This window comes from Pangasianodon hypophthalmus, chromosome 1, assembly GCF_027358585.1.
Source record: "Pangasianodon hypophthalmus isolate fPanHyp1 chromosome 1, fPanHyp1.pri, whole genome shotgun sequence".
In the NCBI taxonomy this organism is placed as follows: domain Eukaryota; kingdom Metazoa; phylum Chordata; class Actinopteri; order Siluriformes; family Pangasiidae; genus Pangasianodon; species Pangasianodon hypophthalmus.
The window spans coordinates 22327874-22352702 of NC_069710.1; the positions used below are offsets into that span (position 1 = coordinate 22327874).

At 40.3% G+C, this 24829-nt stretch overlaps 1 protein-coding gene across 1 annotated transcript; it reads right to left on the reverse strand.

The window, feature by feature from the left end:
* Positions 1-848: 848 nt before the first annotated feature.
* setd2 (SET domain containing 2, histone lysine methyltransferase) lies at positions 849-24637 on the reverse strand. Its single transcript, XM_026940092.3, has 22 exons — positions 24489-24637; positions 22926-23048; positions 16311-16332; positions 12094-16148; positions 11312-11443; positions 11039-11167; positions 10826-10949; positions 10634-10711; positions 10314-10411; positions 10068-10212; positions 9452-9586; positions 9209-9337; positions 7628-8806; positions 7430-7478; positions 7037-7280; positions 6191-6938; positions 5881-6006; positions 5408-5544; positions 4144-4255; positions 3454-3528; positions 3264-3365; positions 849-2444 (listed from the first exon to the last, which is right to left on the reverse strand). Exons 2-22 carry the CDS (start codon positions 22952-22954, stop codon positions 2283-2285), a joined length of 8010 nt encoding a protein of 2669 aa, XP_026795893.2. The 5' UTR covers positions 22955-23048; positions 24489-24637; the 3' UTR covers positions 849-2282.
* Positions 24638-24829: the final 192 nt, after the last annotated feature.

The following is a 24829-nucleotide window of genomic DNA, read 5'->3' on the forward strand; positions in this document are numbered from 1 at the left end:
CCTGATGGCATAAGTTAGCTCTTTTGAAGCTACACCCATTTCTCCACCTTGTTTTAGCAAAGCAATTATTCTTATGCCTTATATAAAAATAAATAAATAAATAATATATACATACATACATACATATTTATACATATTTATATATATATATATATATAGTTTATGGGATTTCTGTTATTAGTCTTGTATCAGTATGCTACACCACTATTTACCAGGTTGTGTACACATATCTTGTGCATGCAGAAAATGAAAACTCACTATCTAAAGATGGAGCATGACTGCTGTAGTCTCAGCTGGTACTTAGGAGCTTGTACTTTTATGCAACATTTTAGCTCCTAGCACCTTTCCTCCCTCTCAATCTGTTAATGATTTCTTAGGTTGTTCTGTTAAGCAGGATGTGAGAAGCGCCTGAGCTCTGGGCGCCTTTGCATGCCTCCACATTCTCCAGATGGAGCTGCTTAACTGCGGTCTGGAGCAGTGCTGCTGGAATGCCCGGCTCTGGAGGAGAAGGAGAAATGAAGAGGAAAGAAAGAGGGGGGTGCTTACTGCTAAAAAGGCACAGAAGTAAAGTCTGGGCTATATTCATCCTAGTCTCATAGAGTCTCTAATGAAAACAGTGAATCACTTTGATTCTGCCGTTACTTGGAGCCAGACATCTGCTGTGTTCCTACACACTGATGTCGCTCACTTGATAGTGAAGCAACAGCGCAGGCTTCAAAGTGCTCTGATGTTTTCAGCATTATGGTACTGCTCTAAATGTTCACATTAAACACAACAGGCAGCTATGGCATGACACATGAAGCATGTTCAAAGGAGCTGTGAAGCGGGAGACCACAAGCACATGTGACTTATTTTTACAAAACAGTTTATTTTAAAATGTTCTTTACACTCAGTATGACAATGTGCTTGCACAGTACTTACAGTGGAGTGGGACTCCATTTTATACATAAAAAATGTCTTTCAATAGAGAAAGAAAGAAATAAAAAGGGAGGAATAAATGACAACAACAACAAAAAAATACACCACCCACACACCCCTTTAAACCCAACAAAGAGCTGTGGGAAGGAATCCTGGTTGCTATGGGAGTACTAGAGCTGCTGGCTGGACTGAGGACTGACCTTATTTGTTAGTTTGGTATTCACATATTTACACAATAAACCACAATCTCCACAGTCCTTTTACAACATCTCTGCTTATTTAAAGGATTTCAAAAAACTATTTCTCAATATATTCACATATAAAGCAATATAATACATGTTTTTTGGGGGCGGGGGATTAATGCAACTTAAAAACAGGTGAGATGAGCTCATGATGCCATTATTGTACAAGAACCCTGATGATCTTGAATGTGGGGAAGAAAAAGTTCCAACACACCTAGAGGGCTTCACATTTACCTGTCTGAAGCTTAGTAAAAGAGTAATAGTTAATGGGAGTTAACGTAAAACAGCGAGAAACAAGTTGATAAAACAACAAATGCTACATGCCTCTGCTGTGAGGAGAATAAAAGTGGCCAAGAGTGGCTTAGAGTGAATGGATACATTGACAAACGTCCTTCACACTTCAATTCACTAAAAGTTATTAAAAATGCAGCTAAACGGAATGTCCCAAGATCCTCGGCTGTGCTGCAGGAACTGGGCAGTAGAGCCATGCTTGATGCTCTGAGAGAAGATGAACGCAAACCTCTGATAGCCTGAGACCGCACTTGATCCCGAAAAAGACCAAAAATCACAAACTCCAGCAGTCCATCTCAACCTGACAGGCTTGGCTTCCCCTTCGTCTGGTAGTCTTGATTAACAGCTGGTAAGGAAATGCCTGTCTCCTTCAATAAGGACTGCTAACAGAAGCCACCACTGACTAAGACAATTCAAACATGAACTAGGGCAACTGGCAATGCATGCAAGCAGATAACGAAGGAAATGGAATGAACTCCCAGTTTCCATGTTCTCACCAGCCATCTGATGAATGAGCTGCTGCGGGTCCTGTGAGTGAACATGAAGCTGAAACCGTAGTGCAGAGAGGTCATCGTGGAAAAGGCTAAAAGCATACATGATATCTAGGGGAAAGTCTGTGTAGCACCTATTTGTGCGTTTTCTGCACGTTTCTCTGCTTGCTGGCTGCGAGATTTTTCGCATGATTATCTTGTCTCCGTGCAGGGGCAGGACTTTCAGAGCAGCAGTTAGGACATGGTCAGAGAGTCAGTATAAAAACAGATGGACTAAGAGGCCCCAGAGATTTGCTGGGTAGTTTGCTGCTCGATACCTGCGGCATTGAGAGGAAGGAGGCTACTCCACCTCCGCGTCCTCTTTGGGCCGGTAAACAGCTCCAAACTTCTGCATGTATTTCTTAATGTATTCCTTGGTCTTGTGTTTAACGTTCTCGTTGCACTCTAGGTCCTCTGGGTTTTTGCAGGATTTGAGCTCCTTGTTCATCACTCCATGAGTCAACTGTAAACATACACACACAAAGTTCTGCTGATGAAAATAAGTCCTCAAAAAAAGTCCATTGAAAACAAAGTTTAGGGACACTTTCAGAATGGTGACAGTAGATACACAAACCATCTTGCTATGGAAAATAAGCGTTCATGATCCAACATATTCCACTTGTGGCCTTTACATAAGCTTTTGCTTAATAACGGGTCTGGACTGTTAAATTAAATAAACACTTTACTGATCAAAAGTCTTTCCTAGGCCTTTCCTATGCACCCAATGTTATTGTGTGTACGAAAAGTCTTTTTGTGTAAGAACACAACTTAGAACCTTTTCTACGCAATGTCAATAAACAAGACCCAGATGTGTCTCTAGTTACAAGCAGTAACAAGATTGCTTAAGTAGCAGCATCGCCAAATCGCCAAGCGCAAACAGCATAATGTCACAAAAACAGCATAATGTCACATTAAGATTGGCTCACGACGGAAATAAAGTACCTTTAGCCTTCGGCTGGCATTTCCTAATTATTCTATAAAGTAGGAAATGGTTATTTGGCCCAAATGTGTTTTGAGTGACACCAACAATGCCTAAATGTCAAATGCGATCTAAAACAATAAAAAAAAAAAAATATATATATATATATATATATATATATATATATATACACACACACACACACACACACACACATATATATATATATATATATAAATACCCTTTACATATGTAATATTAACAACATTCAAATGATATTTCAAACAATTAAATTTGTTGGCTTTTCTTAATATTTTTTTATTTCAGGAAAACCAAAAAACCCCAAACCAAACTAGTCCTTACCTTCCTGGCAAGATGTTTGAAATCTTCAGTGTTGCTAATGCGGCCCAGTTTGCAGTCAGGCTTTCGGTACGGATTAAGGCATTGGACAATAAACTGTGACATCTAGGTATACAATGAAAAAAAGGAGAAAGGTAAGGAAAGGAAAACAACACATAGCATGCACTAACGTAAGCATGAGCAAGTAGTATACCTCTTTGCGGAAGACCTCTTTACTTTTCTTTGCAAGCTCACTGGAGGTGTCTGCCTCAGCTGTCTTTGTGGAAAACTGTAAACATACAACGAGGTGTTATATTTTATGATGTGTCAGATTATTTCTTCATGGCAAATACTTAAAACTAGAGGCAGATGGGGTCTGTTAGTGTTTAAACAAAGTTTCGAACAGCTAAAATCAAGGTTTTCTGGGAAGCAGATCTAAAACAATAAGTAGAGCCAGAAGGAGCAAACAGCGTCAATCTTCACTGCATAGCGTTCTGTAAAGGACAGGGATATGATAGATGTGGCATGACAAGCCCCCAATGGCGTTCAAAAATAATTCCTAAAGGTTTATAAATGCTATCAAAGATGTACAGTGCAAAGTAAAACCAGTGCCTTTTATTAAGCTTGGGGCAAAGTAGAGCAGTTAAAACACATATGTCCTTTTGCTTAACAAAAAGTTCGGTCTCTCTGGGGACAAGTCCCAGCTGCTGCCCATTACATTGTGCAGCATCTTCAATTTACCACAAGCCAAACCTCAAACCCTGAAGACAACTCCAGAACAAGTCCTTTACAGTCCTTATTTGGACATTTACGACTTAGAAAAAAGAATTCAAATTAAAATATTTTCCTTAACAGAAACATAAGATTTGGAAAGTGGTGAAAGAGAACAAGATTTAATTCATACCTTTGAGGGATTTTCATCGTATGTTGGTGTCCCCAAGTCCATCTCAGCCTCATGCTCCACACTGGCCTCTTCCCCAACTCCATCCCAACTAGGAGGATCCCACTGGGTTTGCCTAACACACAGGGTAAAGTTCATTATAGGTTACACTCTGTATAAATACATTGATCATATATGCAAAGCCAGTGGACACAAGAGTTATTACAGGAAGCTCTCTGTTCAAAAGACCATGATTACTGTACGGAACACTGGGAATCTCTCAGCACCTCACAATTCAATTTGATTATAAAATAATTGTTATTTCTACAGCCTACATTATGATTGTTACCTCCTGCAGCTTTTAAAACAAAACACTAATTTAACATAATTTTTTTTTTCGATGAGAACAAATGCCACTTGAATTTTCATAATATTTACACATTCAAAGGCAAAAAAAAATCCACTTTGGAATGTCTAAGATCTCATCGGTATACAAGCCAGAATTGAAGCATTAGTCAATAACCCCTGATAAACATGTGAATGTATCTCATTAATTCACTACTAACTGCTCCAAACTAAACTCAATATAAGTAAACTAAATAACTTCTTGAATAATTAGGATTATGTGAACTTTTGTCCCTGTGTCTGTGCATCAGAGATTCGCATTAGCGCAATATCTCAAGAACTAGTGGATGAACGTTTGTAGAATTTATACAGGATTATCACTGAACTGATTAGATTTTGGAAGTCTTCTTATTTGAAGTACAAGTTAATTGTATTTCAGACATGTACATATACATACTGTATATATTAGTAACAAGAAGACTAGACTTGGAGGCGAAGGCAACCCTGTTCTACCTGTTTCATGTGTTTTGAATTACGGAAAAAAAAATTACAAATAACTTGTAGCCTATTATCACCTTTAGGGCATGTACTTTGTTTTATTCTAAATGGGCAATTTAGATCAATTTTAATTCATTTCAAATGCATATATTAGGCATTGGATATATATGGGCACTACACAAGCGCTACAATGTCATTATGTTTACTAACTAATGAAATGACACAATTGAACACAACTGAAAGCCATTTGGCATAACTGTACATTTTTGTTCCTGTGTGAAGCCAGGTTAAATATGGTGAATGTTTAGGTGGCTTGTCTAAGAAACTGAAGTATAGTCTAACTCCAGCCTTACCATTAATACAAAACACGAGTAAGATACAAGACTCACACAAGATCTCAAAGAGACAGCTATTTGGGCCAAATCTCAGTAGTGGAATTTTATACCTGGTGACTATATGATAGTAGTAGATCTTGCCCTCAGGATCCCGTGCTACCTTCCAGCTGGGAGGCAGGACAATGGTTTTAGGTTTGGGAGGTGAAGGAGGAGGCAGGTCCATGATGTTGTTGGGTACGATCATTTCCTGTAGACAAGTGAGTTAGAAGTGGAGTTACAATACTTGAACTGAACTTAAAATAACTATTAGACTGGTAATCTGAAAACACTGAATTTTAAGTCCTTAACTAGGGCTTCTATTCAAAATATCAACATCAATACACTCACATGTTCCAATATGACAAAGTATTCTTAGAACAAAGTCAGCAAGGAAACACTACACTGCCTTTAGAGAACTCTAAAAGTTCTCTAAAAGTCATGTTCTAGCTCCTAGAAGCTTTTGTTGCTGTGAGGATACACAAATATGTAGGCAGAGGCCCAACAGCGCCCTCTTCTGGTGTCCCGATTGAATTTCATTACCTACCTGCTGTACAGTTTGAGACGTGACTATGGTGGTAACTGTGCCGCCTTGCTGGACCACCACTCCCTGCTGGTGACCAGCGTAGACCTGCTGCCCCTGTAGGTAGGCAGTGGCTGGCTCGGTGTATGTCTGCATTGACACACAGACACAAAACAATTAGCAGTAGAAGTCTGTTAGGACATTAAACTTGGCACTCTGAAACAAGAAAGGGTCAGTGTTCTCAATTCTGCTAGGGCAATTTCTAGTTATACTTTGTATTTCAGGCTTTCCTGGATTGATAAGGTGTGTGTTAGTTGTGTGTCAAGTTTCCTACCTGAATGACGGGAGTGTTGGTCTGTGGGTAACCTGCAGGAATGCTGTAGATTGTCTGGCATGGTTGGCCTTGGTAATAAATGGCAGTCTGTGGCTGGGCTGTGTTCGAGTACTGCTGAGCAGGCTGCACGGTCACTGCCTGTTGTGTATTGGGATCCCAAAGTGTTGCATAGCCCTGCTGACCCTGCACTTGGGTGCCAGCTGTCTGAGTAGGAACTGACAGGACAGTGACGCCAGGGTCCTGAGCTTGTGCGGCTGGCTGGACAAACTGCTGTGGCTGGGCAGATGATGCCAGCTCCAGTGTAGCAGGCACATGTGCCAGACTTGTAGCTGAGCTGGCCTGAGTGGTGCTGGGGGACTGAGCTGCCAGAGTCAGGTCAGAAATGAGCGGCTGAGTAGTCTGATCAAAGGAAACTGTGCCGGCTGGAGTCACACACAGAGGCTCCATGGGCGGTGTAGGTAATAGCACCTTGCCTGCATTGGGGTTAGATGGGTCCACATACGTCTGAATAGGGTAGCCAGGTGGATAGGTCATGAAGCCTGGGCTTGAGGGATACACAAGAGGATTGAATGCTAGTCTCTGTAGCTGCTGTTGTTGTTGCTGTTGTTGTTGCTGCTGCTGCTGCTGTTGTTGTTTCTGGGCTTCTCGCTGAGCCACCTCCTGCTCAAAGAGCTTCCTTCGCTCCTCTGTTGAAAGCTTGGTACGAGCCTCCTTGGTTCGAGGTTTCTTACTGCTGGATGAATCATAGCTAAAAAAAAAAAAAAAAAGCCACACAAAGGGTCACACGCTATAATTAAGGAACTAGATAGTGTTAAGCTGAGCATTGAAGTGTATTGCACATCTCACCGGTCTTCATTTCTGCGGCTGCTCCTTTCATAGGGAGATGGGTATGGAGGAGAGGCGGAGCCTCGTCTACGCCGCCTTTCGGCACTGCGTAGCAATGACCTGTCAGAGTCTTTTTCTCGGTCCCAGTCTCGATCTCGGTCCCAGTCCCGCTCTCTCTCCCGCTCTCTGTCTCTGTCCCGCTCTCTCTCACGGCTGCTGGAGGAGGTGCGGGGTGTCAGCAGTGCCTCTCTGTCCCGACTGCGGTCTGTTTTTCAAAATTAAGACCAATTTGAACATTAAATTGCAAAGAATCATTAGAAAACCGGTGATATATTAATTTTAAACAGAAATCAGAACACAGTTCAGTACATAAAGACTATACAATATGGTCATCTAAAAGGACTTCAGACATACCATTAGATTCTTTCTCGGCCTGACTCTTCTTTGGGATCCTGTACACCTCCTGATTGATTGACGAAACACATAATTATAATCACAGAAATGTGTGTCTCATTCCACTTCTCTTTCCAACAACTTAAAATACTAAGAATACCACTGAAAGCAATTTATTAGATAACTGAAATTTCTTTTTTTTAAATGACTCAATCTTGCCTTCAGGTCTTTCCAGCTGTCAAGTAGGCGGGTGGCCATCTCACTGATGTCAGCAGCTCCAATCTGAGGCTCTTGGCTTCTCTCACTTTCCACATCAGATACAGCTTCCTCCTCATCCTGGGAAGGTGTGCCCACCACTGTGCCCTCTGTCGCCACTATCCCCAGTGGCAGCAACTCTACTGTGCCAACAGCTGAAACTGAAGGACTACTCTCCACAGTAACAGCACTAACTTCAGCTGATGTTTTCTCTGCAGAGCTGGCACCAGAACTAGGTGGAATGTTATCCAAGTTGGGAGGTGAAGATTCTTGGTTAACTGTAGACTCGGAAGGTGTAGTTTCCATACCATCTGAAGGCGTGTTGACATCAAGGGGTTCTGTAGGTGCACTGCTGATGGTGGAAGGAGCCATGATGTTTGTGACTGAAGGCTCAGTGCTCTCATTCTCCGAAGAAGACTCAGAGCTGGGAGTGCTCTCATCAGGGGGATGTACAGAGGGGCTAGCGTCTTCTTCAGCTTTGCCACTGGCAGCATCATGAGGTTGATCTATTGCAGGTGTCTGCACTTGAGTTTTTATTTCTGCAGGCTCAGATTCACTGTTCTCCTCCATGAGAGCAGGCAGATTCTCATCTGTCTTGCTAGTTGGTTTCTCCTCAGTTTCCTGTGCTTCTGTTTTATCCTGCTCAACATCCTCCTCCTTTATCTCTAGTTTTGCTTGACTACTCTCCACAGCATCTGAAGCTTCCTGTTTCACTAGTGGCTCTGGGGTCACAGCCATCTCCTCGCTGGTCTCTTTTTTTTCTGCTGTGTCTGCTGTCACCTCCTGTGAGGGCTCCTCCTCCACCTCCTCCTCTTCCTCATCTTCTTCCTCTTTACCATCAGAGACCTTGCTTCCATCTGAGAGCGCACTATCCAGGCTGTTCTCACTGATGATCTTCAGCCTGCGGTAGACAGCACGTTTTGGAGTGTCTCCATCCAGCTCTGGCGCCAGTTTGGCTGGGGGGCCGTCTGGGGTGTTGAGAGGTGTGTGGGCTCTGGAGGTGCTCTCACTGGAGTAACCATCTTGCTCTGTAGGCTGGCAAAGCTGATGGCTCTGGGCCCAGCGCTGGATGTATTGCAGCACACGGCTCTCTTCCAGCATGTTCTTAGTAGAAATGGGCAACACTGCTAATGCCTTCATTATCTGTGCAGAGCATGACAATACAATGGGAAGGTTTCAGTGGTTTTTAGGAAAAAAAACAACAAACAAAGATGTACTGTAATGTAGACAAGGTAAAAGCTTGTGTTGCTGCACTAAATATCAGATATCAAAATGCAAAAAAATGTGTTTTGCTTTATTATTACAATTATGAGACAAGCCCTGATATAAAATCTGCATATATATGCACACTCCCAATATAAATGGTTCCTATCTTGGGAAGGCATCAGAACACTGAACAGTGACCTGTGAAAAAATCTGTTTTGCTGAAACTAGCGCAATTTAGGCAGTAGTGTGTGTCTTCTTGTATAGTGCTGTATTTCTCTTGTCCAACTAAGTTCGAGATTTTGAGCATTACAAAAATACCACCCATTACTGCACATTTACCTCCATCTGCAGTTTGATGTTATTAACAGAGTTGCTTTTGGCTTCAGAGAGATCAACCATGAATATCCACAACAATGAGAGACCATGATGATCCAAAAACTGCTTGAGGCATGAAGAATTTGAAGTATTCTACACATATAAAACATGGCAAGTTAGAATGAAATTAAGCAACTACATCATCATCGTCTTGTAGATACCATAATAACAATATATTACTAGATAATGTTTTAATATGGCACCTACCTGGATGAGTTTCACACAAGTGAGTCTTTGCTCCATAGTTTCCACACGCACCATCAGTCTGCAGAGTGAAACCACTTGCTTCTCGTCACTCAGACCTTCCCCATTCTCTAGCAGAGCCTCTAGCTCCTCATCCACCTGTAATATGGAGATTATCACTTACAACATGAGTACTAAAAGCCAACACAATGGAAATGCCATAAAAGCAGCTCTGATCTCAGTTAAACTATCAACTGGTTACATAAGCAATGGCATCTCATGTGAAAAGAACCCTGCTTAGAAGCAGAGCTTTAATTTCACTATAGCAGTGGAATTCATACATCAAACTTCCTCCAGTGCATGTAATTTCAGGAACAGAATTTATGGACCAAAAGAGGTACTTGAAGTCTCAATTTACATGTTCCAGGTACACATCTGACCCAAATCAGCCCAGTATCGTTCTCTCAATACCCCTGGCATTCATAGATCAGTGTGGCAATCATCCAGACAAAAGAGGATGTTTGATTTGATTGTGCTGCACAGAAAACAGGTCTATAAGCTGCCATGATAACGATCTGTTTGGTTCACCTTTTTACTTCTCATAAATAGGCTGTACATTGTTAGGGCCAAACACACTTACTGTAGTCAGTGCACTGACAGCTTCTTTCTTCCGAGACCGCTCCCTTTGTTTCTTCCCCACCGCTGCCCGTACACTGACGCGATTCTCCCCACCCAGGAAGCCCCGGCAACTCGGTGCTCCACAGTAACACTTCTGTGCCTCTTTCCTGGGAGAAGAAGATAGAAAATTATTAACAAAAAGACTTTTGTAAAGGAAAAATAGTGTTGTATTGCTGTTGCAGAATGAAAATAAATGAAGTAAATTTACCCATATCTTTGGAACTGATAATCAAAAGTGAGCTCTGTCCCAGCCTTCACAGCTTTGGTGGTAAAGAAGCCAACTCTGAGCTGACCATTCACTGTCCACTGTAGGAGACAACAACTTATTTTGATTAAAAAAAAAAAACAAAAAAAAAAACACAGTGTTCTTGCCTTAAAAAATGAGAACTTCCAGACATCATGGGAATTCGCCCTAACACCACATGTCCAAGTGAAAAAGACACTACACAAATACTAAGAAATTAATTAGACTTTAAGTAATTAAACTATATTTAAGCTTGCTGGTCAGAATGCTAGTACAGCACTGACCTTCTGAGTTTCACAGTTGGGCTCACAGCTGTGGTTCATAAACCTTGAGCAGTTGCCTTTCAGTGTGGCATCAATGATCTGTAAATGAAACAAAGGAGACTCAATAAAATTTCTAAACGAAAGCAATTAAATGATAAAAGCAAGAGTTGTTGATAGCACATGTTTGTGTTTGACCAAAGGGCATAAGTTCACCTCGTTATTTTTCAAAGCCATGAAGTAGTAGTGGACATTCTTGCTGCGAGCATACTCTTTTACCCGTGACTTGAACTCCCTGTGATCCAGAACCTCACCGCAATACTCCAACACAAATGTGTTCCTGGATTAAATCAACTTAAATTAAATTCTGAGTCTCAATAGATTCAATTCTTTTATGATATATTGGTCTCATTGGCACTTGGTACTTACGGCTGTAAGTCTTTGGCAGCCCGCAAACCCCAGCCTTTGCTTTCAGTGAGAATTACTTCAAAATCTGCATGCTGCTTCATCTGAAAGCGCCGGTTTGAGCAATATACTCCATTTAAGCACCGTGATGAGCTTATAAGAAAGAGAAACAATACTTCTCAGGTTTTTTTTTTTTTTTGCAATCATTACTTCCAGTGATGAACAATTTTATAGCAAAAAAAAAAAAATAAAAGTACAATGCTTAAGCAAAACTTTAAGCAGTATGAGGTCACATACCATTCAATCATCAGCAGGCGATTCAAACAATCTTCTCCACAAGCCATAACTCCCTGTGCCCGCTCCTCTCTTGAAAGGACAGCACACTCACACTGCATTCGCTTAATATCTCGATGAGACTTATTCTTCTTGCTGTGTTTAACAGAGATTGGATGGGTTGTTGGTTATTTACTATTTTATAAAACGTTAGAAAGAATTTTGGAAGACATTCACCGCTTTACATATATGATACAGAAAGCAGTAGTTTTGGAATAATTAAGTAAATAAACATTGCATGCACATGCTAGTAAAATACTGAACATTTGCCGAAATATTCTCCAAAATTGTTCTCCCACTAAAATGCAAATGCAAGTACTTATTTAAGATCATTGGTTTCAGGCGAGCTTGGATGCAATGAAAAGACAACGTAAATTAATTCTCCCTTGCAAATAATGACCATAGATGTCACAGTATGAATCTTTTATTAAGCAAGAGAGAGAACTGTGAATTCTACACATGACTATAGATTTACATAAAGCTATGTGACTAGAACTGGTGATTCTAAAACACAGCTTGATATAACCGATGATAAGGTTACAGATAGGTCAGGTTGATCACCTAACTGACATCCTTTCTTAATTCTATATTCTTTTTATTTTAGATTCTGATATTTCAGTGAATGTGCTAGTATGAGCATTACTATTATTAAGAATATTAAAGTATATTATACATTAACCTTCAGAACAGGGGAAGAAAAAAAAAAAAAAAAAAAAGTTGTGACTTAAGGCAGAAGAGATACTAACCGTTCTGTCAGGTAGACGTTTTCCTCAATGAGATCAAAATAAGGAGGCATCATTTTAAGCTTAGCTTTTTCCTTCCAGAAAGCAGGATCCAAAAATTCTTTCAGACTAAGCAGTGGACGTTGTTCTTCTTGCTGTGAGGATATCTTGGTCTCTTTCGTATCCTTGAAGCGCTCGCGCTCCTCTAAGCATTCTCGCTTACAAGCAAGACCTGCCTCTGCCTCATTGTCTGATTCTGACTCCAGTTCTGGTCGTCTTTTCTTGGGTGGACCTCTGCCTCTATGAGGCTTTTGGCTGCCTTCCCTTGGAGGCTCTGAGATGATCTGACTCTCAGCAGTGGCTGTTACAAAGCTGCAATTGCTGCTTATCTCATTGGCTTGGACAAACGCTGATGCTGGAGGTTTTCTAGATGGTATAACTCCACCACCAAGTCCAAAGGCTTTTCCTTCATAATCTTCCTCATGGTCATTAGTTAAAGAGTCAGGGTGAATCTGGCACACTGTCTCATGACAAAGAGAAGGCACAAGTGTATTGACTGACATGCTTTTATCAGAGACTTTTGCCTGGGTCCAGTAACCACTATCTTGCCTGGTAAATGCACTTCCTATCTGCGACGGTTGTTGAGTGCTGTGACTGCTGTCTGGCTGCTGAAATGTGCTGCTGGGCTGCTCTGTTTGGGTGAAGTCACAAGCCAGGTTCAAACCATTCTGGGGCCTGAGATCATCTGTGCAACTGAAATCTCCAAATTGTTCCCTTCCTCCCTTTCTTCCATGCCAGCTGTCTGGATTGTCATGATACCGGTGACAACCTGATTCAGCCTCTCTCTGCGTATAGGTAGGTACTTGGTCGATTGGGACACAAGTCTTTGGTCTTTCTTTGACAGTGCAGTTCCGTTCTGTGTGAGCCAGTGTTGTGGTTGCCTCAGACTGGCTAGTGCTGTCAACGAAGTCGCTCTGGGACTGGTAGGGCATTTGCACAGAAGGCATACATTTATTCTCAGCAACTGACAAGATATTGTGTTTGCTTCCTTCAGCTGAACATTCTACAGGTTTTGGAGTGATTGGAGTGTTGAGATTTTTAGAAATCTCACTGTTAATGCTTATACTCAACTCATCTGCCTGATAAGTTAGTTGCCCAGAGAGAGCTGATGGGCTAGCTGGTGGTGTTGGCTGGTCAGTTGTCTCAAGGGTAATAGTAGAATTCTTTGGCACAACCACCACAGAGTGCAGCCGCTTCAAAGAGACCTGTCCATCATCTGAGTCGGAGTCGGAGTCGTCAGTTTCACTTTCCTCACTGTGGCTTTTACCATCACAATTGAACGACACACACTCTTGAGTCAAAGGCTTATATGAGTCGTCACTGTTCAATTTGTCAGAATTGGCATATTTCTGATCAATATGAATAACAGCACATGGACTGCAATTAGGTTTCAGAGTAACTTGATTTGCCAGGGATTGGTCAGCTACATGATCACTACCTTTATCACTGGCTTGTTGTGCGTCAACAGCAAATGGCTCTTGCTCAGGATCTTGCTTGATTTCTTTCTCAGAATCCATTGTTGCCTTGTCTGTCTCCTCGTCCAACTCAGACTTTAGTGAATCCATCATAGATTTCTCTTTCTTTGAGCATTTTTCTTCATGACTAGCATCATTGTTAAATTCTATTTTCTTAACTGAAATGACCTTTTTCACAGAGGAAGTCTCATTCTTTTGGGGGGTCTGATTTTCTGCAGTGTCTTGACCAACAATATCCCACCGCGACTTTTTAACATGTTTTATAACTGCAGCATTAGTCTGTTTAGGCTTCATGTCTGACTGCTCAGTTACTTTTTGAGAGGTTTCGACATTCATGGGCAGTCTACTGACTTCGTTACTGAGAAGCAACTGGGAAACAAATTTAGTGTTAGGTTTCAAGCATTCTCCAGGTGGTAATTCTTTCACAGAAAGAGTGTCTGCCAATGAACCTAATGAATCCTGACTGGGGGCGTAGCCTGGATAAAGTGGCTCATTCAAGCTAGAAGAATCATTAGTTTTGAAAAAGGTACCAACATTTGCCACACTAGTCTGTGCCTCTTTCAAGATCTGTACTTTATTTTGAATTAGAATGTCTGTCTGTTTTCCAAGTTGATCATCCTCTAAAGAAATGTCTTTGAGAGTAACCTGACATTTACTAATATTTACTTCACTGATAGCTGGCCACTTTTCCGTAACATTGGAATCTTTGTTTACACCTTGAAATTCAACATGACTTTTTAAACTGTCCTTTAGGATAACTTGCTGCTTTTGTTGGGAAGAATTATTTGTTAATTTAGACTGCCTGCTTTCTTCATGTTGGGAACAAACATCCACCTTGTTGAATTCTCCCTGAGACTTGATTTTGTCAGAACCCAAGTGTGGAAGTTTAGCATTAATATTTACTTTTGCTACTAATTGTCCATCTGTTCCAATATTACTTGACTTCGACTCTGAATTATTAGTTTTTTTAACAGATAACCTAACAGACCGGTCTGAGCCTTGAAATCGAGTTTTCGTTTTGTGCTCATCATCAGAGTCAGAACTCCCACTGGTTTTTTGGACCTTTTTCTCAGACCTTGACATGTTATTTGAATTGGATGTTTTACCATGTACCTCTGATTTTGAGTGGGAACTGGACTTTTTGTGACTGGTTTCAGTCTCGGGAGAACTCCTTTTACTAGGTTCAGAGCCACCAGTTCTCCCAGATCTCTCTGTTCTTGAGTATTGTGTTCTTTTGTCTGATTCTGATGAATGAGGAGAAGATTTTGAGTCTCTGTAGGATTTTGAATTAGAGGATGTCTTTGAATCTCTTTGTGAGCTAGAGTATGTGGAGGACCGGCTTGAATCACTGCCTCGAGTCCTGGGCTTCCTGAGGTCATCTTCAGAGTCAGAGCTGTCCCGAGATCTGCCATCACCTCGTGAGCGGGACCTCCTCCGTTCACGTGAACTTCTGTGGGCTCTCCTTTCGGAATCATGGTAATGTGACCTATCTGACCTTGACTGTCTTTCATTTCTTGATCTCTCAGATCTGGAGTAGGAAGAACTTGTTCGAGAACTTCGTGATCTAGACCGTGACCGACTCTTGGTCCTCCTTCGGTCAGAACGAGAAGATCGTGAGGATGTGTGTCTAGTGTCTCTATCTGATTTACATCGACTAGACCCTTTTTCATCTTTCTCCTCTCTCTTATCAGATCTGGATTTGTCTGAGACTTCATTTCTGGAGCTCGAGGACTTCTTAACAACAGCACTCTGACTATCACACTTTGCCACATTCTTGGAATCACTAGTCTTTTGGGTAGATGATGTCCGAACAGACTCGCCATCAAAGTCAGAACCTGGCAGGATATGGTCGGACTGACGGACATTTTTGCTGTGTTCAGGCTCAGAAATACTATCCTTACACTCTTTCCCAATATGGGAGGAATCAGTTGGTCCCTTAAGACGAGTGTCTAATTTCTCCTGAGCACCTTCCTCTATGTTAACTTTTTCAGAACAGTCAGTGACAGAGTCGTGTTGGAACAGAGCCACAGAGGGTTCACCTTCAATCTTTGCTGAAGATCTAATTAAAACTTCGGTCTCTGAGGTGGTATCATTTAAAACATCACTGACAGTGGGACGTTCTTCAACAACAGATACACTCAGAATCTGTTTCTTAAAATGCACCCTGTCATGTTTCGGTTTGGAGGTGAGGGGTACTGGGGAGTGTGTCGGCTGGGACTCAGCTACAGCTGTGGCCACAACAGAGGGATCAATTTGCTCATTCTTGCTTTCAGCACTCTGTCCTGTTAGGTCTGCAGAGGGCAGATTTGTAGATTGCACTGCAGGAGAAATTTCACTTGCAGCTTTCTCTGGACTTGGTGGGACAAGGAACACTTTCTGGCGTGGCTTCTTAGACTGGGTGAAGCTGAAAGAGACCTTCTGTCGACCCTGTTCCTCAAGGTTCACTTTAGTCTTTGTTCCTTTAGGCAGGAGATGGTTTGTTAAAACAACTCTAGGAGCAAGGCCTTTAAATATGACTTGCTTTGAGGTGTTTTCAACCTTGATCTGGGAATGAACAGAAAAGCAAAATATATTCTGCAATCAGAACAATATTTTGACATCATATTTACCCCAAAGAAAAGGAAAAAGGTTACAATAGAATAAACTGTAATCACAGAAAACTGATTTAAAAAAAAAAAAGAAAAGGAAGGAAGGAAACTTGCATACCGAACCATCAAGTGTCTTTTCCCTGAAGTTGATCATCAGCAGCAAGCGAAGGAAAAAGAAAAATATCAATTAATATTTTGGAATGAAGTAAATAAGAGACAAAGTGGTTTGAAATTATGTAAAAAGGTACACTTTCCACTAGCAGAAAAAATTATCAGTGTTTCCCACACATAGGTGATACTTTGGCCCTGGTATATTGACAACTGCCTAAGTGTAATTAGTTAGATTAAAAATCTCATTTATTTATTAATCCACTCATAGAAATGAACATGCATCATTTTTTTTTAAATAGCTGCGACATAAATACAGGTAGAAAGAGAGTGAGAGAGAGAGAGAGAGAGAGAGACTCTGGACATTAATTATCCTATGAGTTTGATGGCTAGCTACTAAGTTCCTATTGTAAAGAAGCCAGGAAACTGCTGCATTCGTAGTCAGCTCTTATTTCTGCACACTTTGTGACAGTAGCGGAACACAAAGCGAAGTCCAACCATTACCAAAATGAACAAGAGGTCAATCTTCTGGAATAATGTTGCTTACAAAACAACAAAATGGACTGTTCTCCTGAACCGATGTGTTAAACAAAATAGTTTCCGACTATTTTTCCCTGCTAGTTTGCTTTTATTGAGAAGATAACACAACCTATTCCACCATGCAATCACTTGGAATAGTGTGCTTTATTGCAGTCTTGCAATGTATTTCCAAGCAGCAGAATGTTATAGTTAAATAAAAGCAATTCAAGTCGATATCAAGCTGTTTTTGTGATGACACATGGCAACACATGGAAGGCTCTTTAAGCCGCCTTTTGTAATAGCTGACCTCTACTAAGCTGCCATGCACAATTCACTTTCCTCTTCACAAGAGTTTAAAACATTGAAATAAAACAAGAAATAGATCTGTAAAGTTACTGATATGTCATCAGTTTTAATTATTGCATTGGGGCCAAAATTTCTTACAATAACACACATTTATAGAATTCCACCTACACTATATCGTGGTTGGGAAGGCTGTGTGATTTCAGCTTGCACCCACAGTCTGGAAATTCAGTTCTTTTCTTGTTTTCATTAGTTGGCATTAATGCATTTAACTACAAAACTAGCTCATCATACACTGAGGTTAAATTATCTTACCCTGTAGGTTGCGAGGCAGCCAAAACATCAGACACATTGAGGGTTTCATTTGCCTGATAGGCTAGCTAATTTGTTCATTTTCACATTCCTGCATAAAACACCTGTAAAAATATAAAACGACAAGGACTTGAACCACCCCCACCACCAACCTACACCTCCAACCCTATATGTGTGGGAAACACTGATGATTTCATTTCTCTTGTACAATGGTCTGGTTAATGCACACAAATGTAACGTTCAACCTGAAAACAAGAATATCGCTTCTCATTAGGAACTAAATAAGGATCCGAGGCAAAAAACTAGGTTACATGATCCTCAGAGAATTATTTCTTTCCTACGACCTTCATAATATACTTCACAATGACAGTTGCAAAAAAAAAAAAAAAAAAAAGTGCTTTCAGTGATTCTTTTATAAATAGTCACTTATAACAGTATATGATCCACCTAGAGTGGATATAAAGTCTACACACCCATGTTCAAAAATGTCAGGTTTTGCGATGTAAAAAAATGTAAATGTAAATAAATGTCAGAACTTTTTCCACTCTCAATGTGATTACAACACATGGAGAGTGCAATTACAATTTACAATAAAATACAAATACAATTACGATGTAGAAAAATTAAGTGAAAAACAATCAAAAACATTTTAGGGAAAAATAGGAAAAATAAAAAACTTACAATAATCTGGTTGCATAAGTGTGCACACCTCTAACCTAATACTTTGTTGAAGTACCTTTTGATTTTAATACACCAGTAATAGACATTACATTCAGGCTTTTTGGCTAAGAGTCTCTCTGTGTGGCACATTCTAGAGCTATCAAATTGTAAGCGCATCTCCTGCGCACAGCCCGCTTCAGGTCATCCCACAGATTTTTAGTTAGATTCAGGTCTGGGCTCTGGCTATGTCATTCAAAAACATTTACCTTTTTGTTAAGCCATTCTTTTGTTGATTTGGTTGTTTGCTTTGGGTCATTGTCATGCTAAAAGGGGAAATTCCTTTTCATCTTCAGCTTACTAGCAAACACCTGAATGTTTTGTAATAAAATCGACTGGTATTTGTAGCTATTCATGATTCCCTCCACCTAGATAAAAGCCCCAGTTCTGGCTGAAGAAAAGCAGCCCTGAAATGATGCTGCCACCACCATTGTCTTGTCTACGGTCGTCTATAGTCTTATTTATTGTCTAATGTTATATGTTTGTTTTTATAACACCAGTCAAAAGCAGTGCTTCTAATTTCGTTGTATACAGAGATATACAATGACAATAAAGGCATTCATTCATTTATTCGCCATGCTTCACCGTAGGTACGGTGTTCTTTTAATGATGTGCTTTTTTTTTTTGCACCAAACATACTGTATGGTAGGGCTGCAGCTATTGATTATTTCAGTAAATAAGATTATTAGGCTGCAGCTATCGATTATTTTAGTAATCGAGTATTCTACCGACTATTCCATCGATTAATCGAGTAATCGGATAAGAAGTAATTTTTCTTTATTAAAGAGCAATACTAAATATACAAGAGAAAATAAGATAGGTCTCTTAAAATAAACAACTAAGAGAGAGAGAGAGAAAGAGAGAATGAGACAATCAACGTGAATGGCGCTTAGTCTTTCACAAAACATAGCTAACTTAGGGACATCATAACTAGCCACCATATTGATTTACGGTCTTAAATAGTCACTACATATAGCTACAATCAACAATCAAACGCTAACGTTGCCTTGTGTCGACTCCGCTCTGTGGATTTGATGCGAGGACTGGGTGAGATGTTGAAGCATCGAACTTTTACTGTTGTGGTACGCCAGTTCAGTCTTACAGTAAACACACTGTACGGAGTTTTCTTTTGGTTTTAGTTTGAAACGATCCTAAACTTTGGAAACTTTCTGCCGTTTTCTTTGGCCTGAATCTTCTCCTCGCCCCTCGCTGTTTTCTCGCCGTTCCTCCATTTTTCATTCTGCCGCGTCTTCTGTGTTTACATCACATGTCCAGCGTTTATCGGGTTGTGCGGCAGTAATAATGGTCCGTGGGGAAACACAGTGTTCCGTGTGTAGTTACAGTAAATGGACTGATTTTTTGTATTCGAGCTACTCGAGTTACTCAAGGAATTGTTTCAGCCCTACCTGAATTATTATACTTTCGGAATTGGTCTCATCAGACCATAACACATTTTGCCACATGGTTTGGGGTGATTTAGTTGAGCTTGGATGTTTTGTGTGAGAAAGGGCTTCTGTCTACCCACCCTACCCCATAGCCCAGACATGTGAAGAATATGAGAGACTGTTCTCACATGCAGAGTGTAATCAGTACTTATTAGATATTCCTGCAGCTCCTTTAATGTTGCTGTAGGTCTTTTGGCAGCTTCCTGGGAAGTTTTTGTCTTGTCCTTTAGTAAATTTTGGAGGGATGTCCTGTTCTTGGTGATGTCACCGTGCTGCTCCATTTTCTCCACTTGTTGATGATGGCCTTCACAGTGTTCCATGGTACATCTAATGTTTTGGAAATTTTTTGTACCTCTCTCCTGATTGATACCTTTTGACTGTGGGACCCAGTACATCATAAGCTCTTTGCAGACCATGAGTCAGAAGAAACCAAGATGATGTGAAGAAAATCCTACAGAAACAGCTGGTCTTTATTTGGGGTTAATCAGAATAATTTCATTGATGACAGCAGAGTGGTAATTACTTTTGAACATGAGATTGGATGTGATTGGTTCATTCTGAACACAGCCCCATCCCCAATTATAAAAGGGCATGCACACTTATGCAAGCAGGTTGTTGTAAGTTTATTTTTCCTATTTTTCCCTAAAATGTTTCTGATTGTTTTTCACTTAATTTTTTTATATATTACTTCATATTGAGGGTGGAAAAAGTTCTGACATGATTTATCCAAAAACCTGCCATTTTAACAGGGGTGTGTAGACTGTTTATATCCACTGTATGCTTAATAGATGCTTAATATTTCATCACTGTAGTAGACTGCAAGCACCTCAAAAACATTCAGTAAGGTCAGTTGTGCAGCCATTCGATTCAATCGGTGCAGATTAGTCTTGTGCAATTTTATTTTTGGCTGCTAGCAATTTTAATTTTAATTTAAAATATTGAGATAAATAATTTAACTGTCCAAAACCGTCAGCCTAAAAAAAAAAAAGACAGGAAAATAAGCATTTCCACCATTTAAGGAGAGTCCAGGAGGGCATAATAATATTACCAGCTGTGCAGTCTGGAGCTGATAAGCAGACTGAGTGATTCTGCACTAATGTACATTAAACAGTTTAAAAAAAAAAAAAAACATAACAGGACATTTCAATATATAATCCTTTAACAAACAGGTTGTCTAATGTCCATATGGATGATTTGTTGATGCTGCTCACAGTGTTGAGCAGGAGAGCACCAGTCCAAAAAAAAAAAAAAAAAAAACAACCAGTGTATTTAATCATCATTATCACCATTAATATTTGTAAAGTGATTTGACACTTGGATTTGACACTTTGTAGGCCTATTGATTCTTTTTAGGTCAAAAAACCTTTTCTCTCTATCAGCCGAATACCAAAAGTGCTGTTTTGACCATATTATAATAAATATAGTAAACCGATGTTAAATATATAGAAAGCGAGGGCACCACATGAGCCGAGAGCTTGAGAGATTGGGGTAAGTGTGCTTCCAGTAAGTGCCTGTTAATATTGGAGCGCTCAAAACACCTACACACATCATTCCAGATTTATGCGTTGAGTGGCTCCCATTGTATTTGGAAGAAAAAGAATGCTCTTTTGGAGTATTTTTCAGTGAGAACTCACACTAGCGTACTCCGATGTTTTTGTGGAGCTCCTACACAAAACGCCTAATGATTGGCAGGTCTGGTAATATAATCCGCGATAAACGTCACTGGATATCATGGCAATGTACTATTGTATAGGCATGATAATACTGTTGTATCACACAAAGCCTAGTGCAGATTAATCTTAGTCGGAAATGACAAATCTATACACATACAAATATCAAGGAATACGTATAACACTGGCATTAATCTGTGATCACATACAATGCTATTCTCAAAAGTTCGGGCCAAATCCAATCTGACTATTTCAACTTTGAACTGACATTTAAAAGCACCTTTGAGGGCTACACTTACAAATTAAACGCTTTTTGTGTCATGATGCAAACACAGTGCATTCAGAAACTATTCAGACCCCTTCCTTTTTTCCCCACATTTTGTTATGTCACAGCCTTATGTTAAAATGCTTTAAATTACCTTTTTGCCCCAATCCACCCCCCCTTCAGCTGTTAGACCGTATATAGACAGGTTTGTGCATTTCCAAATCAAGTCCAATCAATTGAATTTGCCACAGGCGGACTCCAAAGTGTAGCAACACCTCAAATATGATCCAGAGAAATGGGATGCACCTGAGCTGAATTTCAAGTACCATAGCAAAGGGTCTGAATACTTTTGTCAATGTGATATTTCAGTTTTTTCTTTTTATAAATTTGCATAGTTATCACAAATCTGGTTTTGCTTTGTCATTATGAGGTATGGAGTGTAGATTGATGTGAAAAAAAAATCAGCATGAGGCTGCAACATAAATGTGAAAAAAATGAAGAGGTCTGAATAGTGAATGTATACACAAACATACACACACACACACCCATACACACCTACCTGAGAGAATGCACATAAGCATATTTGCATCATGATACAAAAGGGGTTTAATTTGTAGCCCTCAGAGGTCCTAATATTCCCAGCTCCAAAATCACGACTACACATTGTGTGAAGGTTGTGTAGGAAAATACATCAAGTAGCACTGGGGCACTGGGATTGGCGCATGACCCAAACTAGAACTAGTGCAAAAGTGTATTATAGCAGTGTGAGGAGTGGTTAACAGAAGAGATGAGTGACTTTAGGCACATATACAGCTCATCTTCAAAACAATGAATCAACAGTGAATTCTCTGAGGAAGACAGGGAAACCAGTCTGCCTTTGAAGGTGTGCAGAGAAAAAAAAAATCAAAGGCAATGCGAGAAAAAAAAAAAAGTCAGTGTAACATTGCCACAAATAATTCTTTTAAGATTTTGAGATTACTTTGCTTCTGAAAACAGGTAACCACTCAAAAGGGATATTGAGGGAGAAAGTACGCCAAAAGTAGAAAATGCTTTAATTTAGTTTTGTATTATTTATAGTCAACTGCCCAGTCATCTAAAATCCTTCACTGGTGAAGGACTAATGCATATTTGGAAATGGATTCAAATTTCTTGCCAGCCTAGCTAAACACTTAGATACACTAACTTCAGACAAAACAGTGATCATGATAACCTGATCATCACTGTTCTAATAATATGAGCTAAAATGAGGAAACATGTGATGGGAACACCTCTGTACTAACAACGTGATTATTAAATGAGCCAGCAAAATGAAAACGCTAAATTACTTCCGGTCAGAAGCAACATGTAACGCTAACCTTGATCGTAGTTGCTTGGTGACACATGTAGAGGCTTACCTGAGTTCAGGATTCAGCAGTGCATCCATTTTGAGGCAGGCCGAGCGAGGAGCACCTTGATGGAAGCTCCCTCACTGGGATAAAGCAGCTCAGAGAAGCACGCTCTCTGATGTAATGCAAAACCTGAAGATGAGTGACAACACAAACGTGATTCTTCCTTTTGCATACCTTTTCATTCTTACTCTCTCTTGTACCTATTCTCACCCTGTCTTACTTTGACTTAGACTAGGATGCTGATTTGTTTGCACTACAGCTCAATGTTTACAAAATCTTACTTTTGCACAGGAAAAAACTTAATGTAGTGTCAGTGGTGGTGTAATTAGGTTATGGCAAGAGCTAACTTGTCTGTGTGGTGTGTTTGTGTATATACCCAGGTCATGAGAACAACAACTTGACACTTGAGGGGGGAAAAGAGCTGTTAGTGTTAATGGGAAGATGTAAAGCTGCCTGACGCCAAAGGAAACCAAATTAATATGCAAATATCATCTTGTAAGACTCTGAACAAAAATCAAGGGTAAACAGGTCTCAGGAGAGTTGCACAGAGTCTTAGCTTTGAAAAGGTTTCGAGCACTATACAAGCCAACACACACACGTTATTTGTGAAATCAGTATTTTACCTGGCCTTGGTCACAGAGGCTAGCTTTTGTTTCAGACAGCAAAAGCCTTACATGTGCAGAAAACGATGGCAGATCTTCAACATGATGCACACTCGATCGATGCAACAAAACAAAACAAAACCAAACCACACAAAACCCTTGGCTTAGACTGAATAGATGCTGGTGCTGATAAATGTTACATATGCACGTTTTTATCTCTAGTGAATTTAGAGCTAGCCAAAGCATAAACAATCCCAAGTGGGCAAATAATTTAGATTTAGCTCATCTTAACCATCTAATCTGATCAGTTGTTGGGAGCAGGACGAGCAGGTCCAAGGACGTAGGAATGGGATTGATCTGAACAAGGCAGTCCACAAGAATAACCCCAATAAACGGAAACACAGGAAGGAGACATGGGGGTTGTGAAATTTACACCGCGGACCTGAGGCCTAACGGCTAGGCCTTTCTATCCGTCCGTGTTAGCGAGAGAGAGACTGCTATGTCTCAGCTATTTTGACGCTTTGACTGGTCGCCATAGTTGTGTTTTTCGGTGTGACTGATGTGATCTGAAAGAGCTTCAGCCCACATACTCACTTAGTTTAGTTAAGCAAATATGGTTCGATAAACCAGTTCTGCATGAGGTTAACGAATGCTAAAAACCAAAGTCGGCTAGTTCACGACTAGTAGCTAGCTGTATGTTTTTCTTTACATGTTACTAGTGATAATTTAGTACATTTTAAGTGTAGAAAAGTGGTGTATCCTATTCAAAACACAGCATGAGGGTTTAGTGTGATTTCTGGGCTTAGAAACATGTTAAGCCTGGTAAAGCAGCCGGAGCACGATAACTAGTTAGCTCGCTGGCTCACTAGCCTTTTAGCTAGCAAGATATTTGTAGTAGATGTTTGTGTTCAGTGTGTAAGTTAACTAAACTGTTAAGTGGCAGTGTAAACATTGAGAAATTACTCACTTCGGACTCTGGTCTAGTTCAGGTAAATCCCCCATCGTCGACACCAAGAGCTGCAGTCTCCTTCGGTTGTTTGATAAACATCCACCATCAAACGTCAAATCCACACGGGATAGCCAGCTAGCCTTCCCCGAGCGCTCGCCTGCTAGCCGGCTAACTGTCCTCAAAAACAAGTCGTCCCACGTCTTAGGTAGATGCGTTTAGGGTCAAGTTAGTTTTGAATTAATTGTGGGTGCAAGTTAATCCAATGGAGTCCGTGAATAGAGCCGGGGTTTGCTTTTGGTGCACTTTTTTAGCACCATAGAGCATGTCGTGAAAAGCAACCTCCTTTTTGCTTCATGGTC